Source organism: Bidens hawaiensis, unplaced genomic scaffold (assembly GCF_021521415.1).
Source record: "Bidens hawaiensis isolate Kalapana, Puna unplaced genomic scaffold, B.hawaiensis_p1.1 tig00007743_1, whole genome shotgun sequence".
NCBI lineage: Eukaryota > Viridiplantae > Streptophyta > Magnoliopsida > Asterales > Asteraceae > Bidens > Bidens hawaiensis.
In genome coordinates, this window is record NW_027491538.1 from 630,378 (window position 1) to 643,532 (window position 13,155).

Genomic DNA, 13,155 nt, shown 5'->3' on the forward strand with positions numbered 1-13,155 from the left:
TCGTATTGAATATGCGATTAATCGATCGATAGTTATTGAAACCCGAACGAATCGAGGGTTCAATTATAGACGATATCTATAATATTTAGTGATGTATACGAAGTATTAAAGCTTCGGGATAAGTGAATTAAAGCACAGAAAAAGAATTTCGATTTAATGGTACGTCGGTACATTAAACGAAACCTTTAATACCAAACCGAGCAAGAGACGATCGATCAAGCCGAAAAAGATGCGCAATAATTAATAATATGATGTTTTAAGTTAATAAATGTCATGGTTTAAGTTTTTAAAGTTTTTAAATCGGTTTTATATAAATTTCATTTTTTAAGCCGAAAAAACGACCGTTTTAGCCTCGTTTTAAGCCGAATTAAACATTTAACCGAAAAACGAACTGAACCAGATTATCCAAAACATTATCCGGATTACGAGAACCCAAACATGTGGCCTAGAATGGAGAGGTGGGTCCCACCCCACCCCCCTCATTAATCCGATTGGCCTTCATGGGTTTACCCCATTCCATTTTTCTTTTTTTTACACAACAATTCAACAAGTCCTTCAATCCTCTCAAGATCATGATCCAAAACCGAGAGTTTGTAGCAAGAAAACAAGGTAAAGAATCGAGTTATTCACGTGTTCATCTTCGTTTCTTGAGTTTGTTTGCAAGAAAATGAGGTTTCAAAGATGAAAACCGATTCTTGCATGATCAAGTGATGTATACGGGTTATACAAGGGATCTTGGTCCAAGAAAGGAGTTAAACGAATCAAAAACGAATTTTTACGGTTAAATCTTTGTTTTTGGAATCATAACCGAAACCATGAAAGAAATGGCTTGATCGTGAGTGTAACTTGCTTGCTATTGTGGTATGTTGTTTGTAGGCTCTGTGTTTAGTGGTAGATAAGACGGAAAGACGAGTTTGTAGCTCGTAGTGGCGGAAAACGAAAGGTATATTCGGTTTATGTTCGGTGTATGTGTTTTGGGACAGATTGTTGATGGTTTAGAGTTAGGTCATGAAAGTTTACAGGGATGTTCTACACATGAAAATAAGAGTTCTGTAAATTTTTGGTAATTTTTGGACAAAGGATGAATAATTGGTGAATTTAATGCTCGGTTTTGGCCAAAAATGGTGAAAAATAGTTAAATATCATGAAAAATTCTGGAAAATTGCAGATAAGCTTTTTATATGATGTATAAGTCACAGACAAAATTTGAGGTCAGTTGGAGAAGTCTAAGTAGGCTTTTCGGTTAAACGAGTTCTAGGGTTTTCTAGCTCGGTTTTAGTGAAAATGGCATGTGAAAGAAGATTTTGGTTCTGGAAAAATTACAAGGGACTATGTGGATGGTAGGGGACATCCAGGAGAAATTTGGGATTTTTCTAAGACTGTTTGTTATTTACGACATATTTAGTGTTTAAATGGTGTTTAAAAATAAATAAATAAATTTTAAATATAAAAATTAATTCTGGAAATATTTTTATTAAATTCCCCACTGTCAAAAGGTGATTTGTGCAAAATTTCAAGATCCGAGACTAAACGGATAATCATTTGTGCTAAAAAGAAGATAAAAACAAACTTTTAAAGTCTAAAACGCATAAACCGGTAAAGTTCGTCTAAACGAACTGACTGGTGTATAAAAACCCTAAAAATGAACTATTTTCATATAATTGAGTTAAACAAGTAAAAATGAATCATCCGAAAATAATTCGGATGATTTGGGTATTTTTAACCGATTTAACAGTTTCCGGTACGCCAAAGACGGAAACGGGTCCCGCGGCCAATCGGGGCGTCTAAACCTAGCTCAAATTTCACAACTTTAATTAAATTATCAGTCAACCACTACTTTCGGGTCGTGTGTGACCAAACTCATTTTTGAAACGTAAAAACGGATAACCGTGCTAGGCACGCAAAACGAGAAAAACAACTAATAGTAATTATGACCATGGAACTCTTAACGATATCACAATCTGAGTCCGGAGAAGTGTTTCCGGGTTAACCTTGCCCCCAGAACGGGTACAGTGCCGGGTTAACAGTGTCCCCAGATGTACCGGTTGATACGGTTAAAAGGTTATATAAACAATAATTGTATAATAACGATCGTAGGGATCATATTACAGATTGGACGTGTTAATTGATAATGATTGTTGTTACCTGCTTGCATGTGCTAAGGTGAGTTTCACGAGCCCTTTTTTCTGAACTGTTTTCGAATATTTTCTCGGGGCGGAAGCATGTTTTTACTGAAATGTTTAAGTACATACTGAACGCATGGATTTGCGTGGATTTATATATATTTTATTGTACGGGAATCGTACGGAAATGTACTAAGATGGTAATTGTCTGAGTTGCTAACATTCTAAGGCCCCGGAACACGAGTGATTAACTAAAAGCCGGTAGAGTGTGGATAGTACTATTGTTCTGACAAACTCAACTGGTCCGGCATGGATTGCTGATGTTTCCCAGCCAGTTGCACATGTCTATTTTGGGTGTTATATATATTTTGCTATGTAATGTTAGACATAGCGGTTTGGGGCAGTTCCGTGGGCGGGGGATATGCCACGGGTCCGTGGGCGGGGGATATGCCACGGGGGTTGTGTGAGATAGTCAGAGGTTTCACTTGTGGGCTCAGCATAATTACATCAATAGTAGTATTATTTTATGATAATGATTTATCATGGTTTACTCGAATTGTGAAACTCACCAACTATTCGTAGTTGACCCGTTTTCTCACATGCTTTTCAGGTACAACTAAGATGAAGTGATTGTTTACGTGCTAAGTGCTTGATGTGTGTAAGATTTGCGTGAGGAATTTTAGGATACATTATAAAAAATAGAATTATGTATCGTTTTGTATGATGTGTGTATCACCTAGACGGTAATGAAATACGAGACAATGTAATTTTGAAGTATATTAATGTATTCAGTTTTCTTTATAAGCAATGTGGTTGATATCAGACGAGTCTGTCGCACCCCGTTTACGTTTCCGCTGCGGTTACGGGGTGTTACACAAAAGATGGTGTCCGGTTTAAATAAGTTAGAGTTCGTTATTTATATATTTACGATATATACATACATACATACATACATACATACATATATATAGATATATATACATATATATACATATATAAACACGAAAACCTTGAAACGAGATCGACATAAAAGTGTCGTTTTTTATAAGTTTATTAGAAACTATTTTTAATATTTATTATGATTTTATTTAATTAAAACATATTTATTAAACATTGTATAGATATATATATATATTTATACATACACACACACACATATATATATATATAGATCAAATTAGTTTAACGAGTCGAGCCGTGAAAACAGGTTATAATGATGTTCGGTTTTAAATACAAAAAGTTTATTTATATTTAATATTAATTTTTATAAGTTTTATAACCTTTAAAATACTTAAAATAGATTAATAAAAAAAATAACAAAAATTTGAGTTGAGCCAGACTCGAACACGCGACTTAAGCCGTGCAACCCAAGTGCACTGGCCAACTGAGCCAGTGGCTAATTCAGTTAAAGAATGGAAACTAAACTTTAAATACATTAACCCAAAACCCCTAAATTGATTACGAACCCTAGAAAATCAAATCGATCAATTCGTTTATAGTTAATCAAAATAAGTTTAGGGGTTTTGATCCTCATGTAAACGCGATCAAAACCATGTATTTAATTACCTAAAACGATGATGGATTGTGGTGAACAAGGTGAAGAACGCCGCGACTAGAAGTGGGTTCAAATCAATATCAAACGATCTTGTTAATTAGATTGGTTATAGGGTTTTTGATCGTTGGCTTGATAGGATGTTGTGGTATCAATTAATTGAGTTATGATTGAGAATAATTAGTCAAACGGCTCGTTTGTATGTTTCCGGCGAGTCCGTGATGTTGATCCGCGAATCTCGGCTGTGTTGTGTGTGTGTGTGTTGGAGATGGGGTTGGCCGGAGGTTCGCCGGAAAGCGGTGGCCGGCAGGGGTGGCGGCTGGTAGGTGAGGGAAAGAGTTTGTTTGTTTAAAATGTGTTAGGTGTACGGTTTTTGATATATATGTATAAATGAATTTACATAAAGGACCCTAGATTTTTATTAATATTTTAAAACTTGATAGAAATATATGAACTCTTAAAAGAAAAGACCATTCCAACCCCTACGGTTTATTAACGATCCATTAGAAGACAACTAACGAACTTCACGATTATCGATTAAAGCGATATTATTATTTATTAATCAAATGAAATGTTAAAATCACTGAGTTGGGTTTACAAATACGGATATGGATTCGAATGCAAATGTAATTTATTAAAATAAAATGCGAAATGGGGCTAGTTAACGGGAATAGTTAACGGGTGTTAGCTTAAAGGACAAAAACCATGGCAAACATGCAAATAAAGGACAAAGATTTAAACTATTTTTGAAAAGGACCAATTCCATTATTTATGTAATTTAAAAGGACAACATTTATAATTTTTTCAAAGCTAAAAAAGTAAATTATAAATAGTATTTTTAGCAAAATAATTTTTTCAGATATTTATACCCATCTTACTCTTTGATGTGCAACTATTACATAGTTAATCTCACATACGATATAAAGTTTTAGTTGTCTTTCACCACTAAGTAAAGGAAGGGTGATATATACACCTTTTAATTAGTATTTTTTTTAAATTATAAATTGACATATTTTGGTGTATTAATCGGTGTACAATTGTAAAATTCACATCCCTTCACCAAATTTACATTCAAATGTTACCAGGTGTTAATTGTAGGGTTCGACCCCTACACATGTTCTCATTATGGTTATAGTTTCAACTTTCAAGTTTGCGAAAAGTACACTTGTAATTCTTGTTGTTCAACATATGGATACATACCATTGTGTTTTGGACACCAAATCTTTTTGATAAACAACTACACTATCTTTCATTATTTTAATCTTCATTCCACACTTATCATCTTTGTTGAACATAGTTATACGTATTAATATTTGCATTGAGAAATGCAACGAGTTTTACCGCTTAGTTATGATTATTAATGCCTGGTTTTTAGTGCGAGAAATTAATCCACAATGCCAAAACTCACAAATATTAACATTTCTGAGAAGTTTTGAAAATGAGTTAATAATTGCCTTATAGAACTTTAAATTAAACGACATAATTAAGCCAAATTCTCGAGGAGACGCGTATTTGTAATATTCACGCATGAGCTATAAGAATCAGTGGCGTGACTAGTGCTATCGAGAGACATAGAAATGGTGAATGGCTGTAGGTTGCGTTGAACTTGCACACTTTCAAACGCAAATCCATCCTAAAGGATATTTTAGGAAGTTTTCTAAACAAGAACATTTTGGGTTTCTTTATTCTGAAAAGAGACATTCTGTGAAACATTTTTTTTCCATGAATAAAAGAAAAGGTTGATAAAGAGTATGGTACTATGGATTATTGAAGAATGGTCCCATCACTAAATAAAAGTGTATGTAATGAGAAAAGGCAAGATAGACTTTCCTTTTTTTTTTTCGTAAACCGTAGCTTTCGTCCTTATGGTTTTTTCAAATGTGCGGTTTTAGTCCAGTAGTTTTAAATTTGTGATATTTGTCCTTGTGGTTTCATCTCAATTGCACTTAAACCCGAATTCATTAACCCCGTTAAGTCTGATCTTTAAACCCATCGGCATGCCCCTCATATGGTGGGTAATTTTGTTCTTTTTCACCCCAAATAAACCCCAGTTCTAATTCATAAGTCTTCTAACGTGAGAGGCTGAGGTGTATTTGGGAAAAACGGACAAAACCGCCCCTCACGTGCAGACCCGGCTTCGAGAAAGCAAAAAAAAAATAAAAATTGGGTCGAAGGCGAAATTGGGCATTAATTAAAAAGGATTATTTTGTTGGTTTAAACAATTAAAGTTTTATATAGGTTTACTTGGTTATAATTTGGGTTGTGAAAAAAAATTTTGTATACAAATTTGATTGAACATGTCCCAAATAAGACTTGTACTCATAACCTTTTGGTTGAGAGTAATACCCATTTTGTAAGGCCCCGTTCCCGGTAGCCCTACTTTAGCGTCGGATTTACTTATAAACACAGTTCTTACAAATCAGAGTTAATTAAAACTTTCGCGGAATATAAAACTTAACCGTTTATTACAAAACATTTAATCTTTTATTTAAAACCAACTTAAAACATTACTTTTAAAACATCATTTCTTTCATCTTCAGATGCCAGTCGTTCAGTCCATGCCCCGTGCCATCCTCATGCTAACTCTTTAGTCTGATCACCTGCGTGCATACTAAAAGTCAGCTACACTGAGTGAGTTCTAGTTAATCAGGTAATCATACATTACATACACATATCATACATACTTACGTATCCGAAGATACATACTCATACTTAACTAGTTACCCTTCTGTTCTACATACATACTTACTACCATATATATCTACAATCACAATCCTCAGTCTACCGAGAGTACGTTCATAGTCCGCCGTCTATACCTGTACTCAAGGTCGTGAACATGTAAAAGGTCCGCAGTCCTTACCTATGTTCACCGATTATGGTACGTGCAAGGTCCGCAGTCCTTCCCTATACCATCCTATATTAACAACACGTACAAGGTCCTCAGTCCTTCCCTATGTTGCAACCTAACCATAACACGTACGAAGTCTGCAGTCCTCCCCTATGCTACCATAACACAAATACAGCATGTGTAAGGTCCACAGTCCTTTCCTATGCTGCCACAACACAAATATAGCACGTATAAGGTCCACAGTCCTTTCCTGTGCTGACGCCTATCTACAGTACGTATAAGGTCGGCATCCTTATCTACGTTGACGTCTATACCTATAACACGTATAAGGCCCACTGTCCCTATCTACGTTTACATCTATCATCTATATCACGTATAAGGCCCACAGTCCTTAACTACGCCATCACCTGCCAAGTCCATGTCTAACGGGCGTTAGAGGGATTTGTCATCCTAACTCGCTACGTCGGACGTAGAACTACTATACTGTTCCTGTACCTGCATACACATTCTTCACATATACAGTTTATAGCATAAGAACACTCTAAGCGTTCTTCACATCATTCTATTAACAATCATACTCCTTGTCGGCACGTGCAATATCCGAAGATCGTTCACGCCCCGACAAGCATTCATTCATAACAATCATACATCATCCATATATAATATTTATATCTTTATTTATAACCTGACAGTACGCGCAATATCAGAAGATCGTTCGCGTACCGACAAGCAATCATTCATATCTATCACATATATCACATATGGCATGCACTTATCACTTAGGATAAATGTATTAACAAACACATCGAGTATGCACACAGCCCCGAAAACATAACAAGGAATGGGGCTAGAAACTCACCTGATCTCAGCTACTTCTTCTGTTAACGGTTACTCCTTCTCGAGCTGTGCACGTCTAACTGTTTAATAATTGAATATCAAATACTACTCTAGCCACTCTCATTGCTACTTAATCAGTCTTACGCGTCTAAGCCGGTTTTACTTCATTGAATCATTACTGGTTAGTTAATCGTTACTCGTTAACCTTTAAAGGTATCTTTAATAAATTGCCAAACTCCAAGGGCTGTTATGTAATTATATAATTCTTTTCTAAGTCTAGGGACCATTCTGTCTTTATATTAAACTCCTAGTTCGTTACTTTGCCCTTAACGAATTGGGTAAAGAATCATCCTCTGATTCGCTAAGCTCCCATAACGAACTAGCTAACGAATGACCCTCTGATTCGCTAAGCTCCCATAACGAACTAGCTAACGAATCACCCTCTGATTCGCTAAGCTCCCATAACGAACTAGCTAACGAATCACCCTCTGATTCGCTAAGCTCCCATAACGAACTAGCTAAAGAATCACCCATAACGAATCACCCATAGTTCTTATCCGGACTTTGACTCAAGGGTCAAAGTCAAAATCGTCAAGAACAGCAAATAGTCAACAGATCTTAGATTTGCAATTAGACCTTCGTTTCTTAACCAAATATCACGATTTTGGTATCAACGGAATCGTCTGACCAGCGCCTACAAACCCCAACCGTCAAATCGACCTAACATCGATGTTTAAGGGGTGCGATTTAGGCATATAGGTTACGGGTTCTTTTAGGTTAACAATCAACCTATCAAATGCTAATCAATTCCAGTAATATTTGTTGTTTTGGGTTCGTTTATAACAAACTAACACAGATCTATGATTTCCCAAATCAAACCGAACCTATACGAACGATTTCTAACTATAAACGTACCTTGAACGAGTCGAACTACGAACACGGTTAAGCCTTGATGTTGTTTTGGTCCGTCACGACGTTCCAGCACCAACAAGCTCGGTTTTTTGCCTTCGGATCTTGGTTCGGGTTATAAGATGGTGTTGTGTGTGTTTTCTAAGGTATAGGCTAGTGTGTAGATTATGATAAAAATGGAAAGGATTAGGGTTTAAGGGGTATTTATACTCCCTTAAGCCCATGGACCTAAGGCCCATATTTCCCTTTTGGTCCATAATTAAGTCCATCTAAAAGCCTACTTATCCTATCATATTTCATTATTATTATTACTATCCGAACGAAAAATTGGGATGTTACACATTTGCCACTAGACAAAGCTAGTGAGCATGTAATTAGGTTTAAACATTAAATATACATATTGTTTTTAATAAAAATAAATATATTTAAAAAAAGAAGTTTCGGGCCCAACAGGATGTCAACCCGCCACCCCTATGGGCCGGCCCTGCTCACGGGAAGAGCACGATGATGGGTTTAGTGACCAAATTTAACGGGATTAGTGTGAAATGAAACCACATAGACAAAAATCGCAAATTTAAAACTATTGGACTTAAACCGCAGATTTGGACAAACCACAGTAACGAAAAACACAATTCCCCAGTTTTTTTTTTGAATATTATAAAATGCCAATATATGTGGGATTCCTTATTTTCATCAACTTATAACTTATAAACTTTTTGAAAAGTTAATAAAGTGTATAAGGTGTTTGGCAAACCATAAGGCCTTATGGATTTTAACTTATGAGGAAGATAAAATAAAAGGGTTTTGAAAAGTTAGGAATCCCTAACTTATTAACTTAATGAGTTCGATTTACCTATTACACCCGTCTAACTCTCAAAACACATTACACTCTTTTAAAAAAGAGTGTCACTTTTAGTTATTTTGGTTTCTCCCAACACATAAGCTAATCAAACAATTTTTTACAAATTTCTTTTAAAAAATCCATAAGTTTATAAGTACTTGTAACAAAAAGTCCTTTTTACACTTAAATAAGAAATCCCAAACACACCAAAAAGTGCAAAATTCTAAACCCATATCCATTTTGGTGGGACTGCAATGGAAGTGATTGGCAGCTCATCATCCATCTTCATCTCACCCTGCAACAATCTCTGCTTCACTCATCATCACAAGGTTCATATTATGATATTCACCCTTTAAACTTTCAATTCCATCTATATATTTGACCCATGAACTTGACCCATATCACATTATGCAGGTTATGCGATGCAATTCATTACTTGTTACCTCTGTAAACCCTAGGTTATGCAATTCATTAACATCTGTAACCATTAACCCTAAGAAAACTCATGAAAGCAAGAGTCTTTGTTGGTTGGTTAAAAGATTCAACAAAAGATTTGCATTTCTTGATTTTCATCAAGTTTTGCTTTTTACGCGAAACGGGCGGGTACTAACCAAGTTAAGGAAACAAGTTGTTAGCTTTAAGAAACTGGTTAAGAGTTCTGGGAAGTTTAAAGACTCGGTTTTTCCGGATTTCTTTGTTCGGGTTGCGTTGGGAATGATGTTGTTTATGGCTGTTGCGGTTCCGGTTACCAAATCGCCTTCGTGTGAGTTATGTTGTTAAGTTTTATCCCTTTTATAGTTTGTAACTTTGTATAATGTTTTGATGAAGCTTCGTTTTTCGGTTTGTGTATAGGGGCACTCACTGAAGAGAATCTTTTGTTTCTTGAGGCGTGGAGGACGATTGACCGTGCGTATGTTGACAAAAGCTTTAACGGTCAAAGTTGGTTTAGGTATAGAGAAAATGCGCTGCGCAATGAACCGATGAATAACCGTGAACAGACATGTATGATTTGTGTGATACTATATTATTATGTTATTAGCTTTGTATGCCTTAATTTATGTAACACGCTTGATGCATTTGTTTGTATCCAGATGCTGCAATAAAGAAGATGCTTGCCACATTGGACGATCCGTTCACTCGTTTTTTGGAGCCTGATAAGTTCAAAAGTTTGAGGGTATGAAGATTGAAGCTGACTTTATATAATTATATAATGAGTGTTGTCGGTTTTTCATTTTTAATATGCAAATATGTTCCTTTGAAGGCAGTCAGGAACACAAGGTGCTCTTACTGGAGTAGGGTTATCAATTGGCTACCCGACTGGGAATAATGGAGCTCTTTCCGGGCTCATGGTTATTTCAGCTTCTCCAGGTGGGCCCGCTAGCCGGGCTGCCATTTCTCCTGGTGATCTTATTCTGGCCATTGATGATACTAGTACAGAAACAATGGATATTTATGATGCAGCAGAACGCTTGCAGTAAGTTAATGTTGACTGTATTTCTAATTATTAGCTAGTTAATACTCTAGTTAAATCTTAAAGTTAACGATATAACATTTAGCTTACATATATAGAGGGCCTGAAGGAAGTGAAGTACACCTAAAAATACTAAGTGAACCAGAGATCAAGCAACTGTCATTAACGTATGTTCGTTTGTTTCCTTCAGTTTAAAATTTGTCTTGAGCTTCATATGTGTGTATATTTTGTCTTAAATAAAAAAACAAGGTTTCACAACGTGTTTATGCAGGAGGGAAAACATATCAATAAATCCGGTGAAGTCAAGGGTCTGTGAGACACCTGGTATGGGGAAGGCTGCATCGAAGATTGGATACATTAAATTAACTTCATTCAACCAAAATGCTTCTGGTATGTAACCACATACTTAACATGTTTTATGCTGTTTTTACTAAATTTAGTGCCGAGTGCCGACCCATTTATGGACCCGTCATGGTACAAAATTACCAACCCTAGTACAAATAATGATATGTTTGAGCACAGAACAAGATATCCATCTGTATGATTCTCGTTTTCAAACAGAATCTAAAACTGCAATTTTTAGGTTCTGGTTGGTCTTAATAAAATTGTATGGTACCCTTCTGCATCATCATGAATTTAAAACTGCTTCTATATATTATTTCATCATGAAAAGTTAGGATGCTTCTATTATATTATTTTATCATTAAAACTCAAAACCGGTTTGGGTTGAAACTGGTTCGGTTTGGTCAACAAAAGTCAAAACCGTTTTATGATCGGTTTCGGTTCGGGTTAAAGCCGATTTCTTGACCAGGCTACATCGGTTTCTGTTTGGGTTTGGACCGGTTTTTGCCCGTTTGCGGTTTCAGTTAACAGTTTGGAACCGGTTTTGATGGAGCAAATTACAAACCAGTTCTGAACCTATGGTTTCAATCGGTTCCAAACCGGTTTCTACATAATTAGTTTCAAACCGGTTCGGTTTCGATTTTTGTGTCGGTTCGGTTAACCGGTTTATTTGCCCACTTCTATTTCCAGCTGCTGTCAAGGAAGCAATCGAGACTTTAAGGAGAGAGAATGTGGAGGGCTTTGTCTTGGACCTCCGCAATAACAGGTGAAGTGTTTATTTTTATAACAGTGATTTAATTTGAGCTTTCATATTCAGCATCCTTTTTGTAATGGTTTTTAAACATGAATACATATGATTGCAGTGGTGGTCTTTTTCCCGAAGGAATTGAGATTGCCAGGATCTGGTAAGTTTGCAATTTTTGTAATATTTGTTTTTGTTCCAAAAATTAATCATATGAAGCTGATGCAAACCAGGTTGAACAAAGGTGTGATTGTGTACATATGTGATAGTCGGGGCGTTAGAGACATATACGACACTGATGGAACCAATGCAACAGCACCTTCAGAACCTTTAGCCGTGCTGGTATTGCCAACAATATTATCTTTAATTCTACTTTATAATATCTTCAAAACTGAAGTGTACATGTAGATTTATACATATAAATAGGTTGATTTGGGCTATATATTTATATGTAGGTGAACAAAGGAACTGCAAGTGCAAGTGAGATCTTAGCTGGTGCTTTAAAGGATAACAAACGTGCAGTGCTTCTTGGAGAACCGACTTTTGGGAAAGGGTAATGATTTTAGCAAAACACTCGCTTTTAATAGAATCAAATATTATGTAAAATGTCTTAACAACTTTCTTTATTCACAGAAAAATTCAATCGGTTTTTGAATTGTCTGATGGGTCTGGCTTGGCGGTTACTGTTGCTCGTTATGAAACCCCTGATCATATTGACATCAACAAGGTTCTCTCTCTACACATGGGTCGGCCCAGCCCGTAACTAAAATCTTTGACTTTGACACCTTAAAATTCTGACAACTTTATACTTTATGTAGGTTGGCATAATTCCTGATCATCCTTTGCCTGCATCGTTTCATAAGGATGATGATAGTTTTTGTGGGTGCATTGGAGACCCTGCTTCGGGTTGTTTTCTAAACCCGGTTGGATTATTTTCAAGATGATATAACTATTTTGAAAACTCAATTTACATTCATTTGACGGTTAGCAATTTGTTCAAAAGACTATGGCCAGCATATGTGTATAGTTTGAAGGAAATTGGAAAACAAAATGTGAAGTAAATCTGTTGTAAATTACCTATTTTTTTACATTTTAGTTACCAATGTTTGAAGAGGTGAATTCTATTTTCTACATCATACTTGTTTTGATTTGCACACTTTTTGGCACTTTACATTCACCTTACCTTTCACACCATGAGAAAAGATAAAAGTGACTTTTGGGTGTAAGGGCAAAATTAACAGAAAAATGATTGTAGTGTGCAAATCAATCATTTTACTTAGATTTGTCATTGCGGCGTGTTTAATTTTAACCAAGCCATAAAATTTTATCCAATGGTAGCCTTGTAGTACAATTTTTTTTTCTTAAACCGCAAAGGTCCATTGAACCCTTGAACTGTTCACAAATTCACTCTTGTAGCATTACAATACCAAATATATATCTAAAGCAGGGAACACCTGCTGCTACAACAAAATTATTTATGAACTACAATA

The 13,155-nt window shown here is 35.8% G+C and overlaps 1 protein-coding gene across 1 annotated transcript; it reads left to right on the plus strand.

Moving 5' to 3' along the window:
• The first annotated feature begins 9,310 nt into the window (after window positions 1-9,310).
• Window positions 9,311-12,796, plus strand: LOC143635970 (carboxyl-terminal-processing peptidase 2, chloroplastic-like). The gene is made up of 13 exons (XM_077103679.1): window positions 9,311-9,439; window positions 9,525-9,873; window positions 9,963-10,112; window positions 10,202-10,284; window positions 10,376-10,584; window positions 10,680-10,748; window positions 10,853-10,971; window positions 11,614-11,689; window positions 11,787-11,828; window positions 11,899-12,007; window positions 12,121-12,218; window positions 12,299-12,392; window positions 12,484-12,796. Exons 1-13 carry the CDS (start codon window positions 9,365-9,367, stop codon window positions 12,607-12,609), a joined length of 1,599 nt encoding a protein of 532 aa, XP_076959794.1. The 5' UTR covers window positions 9,311-9,364; the 3' UTR covers window positions 12,610-12,796.
• The last annotated feature ends 359 nt before the right edge of the window (window positions 12,797-13,155 follow it).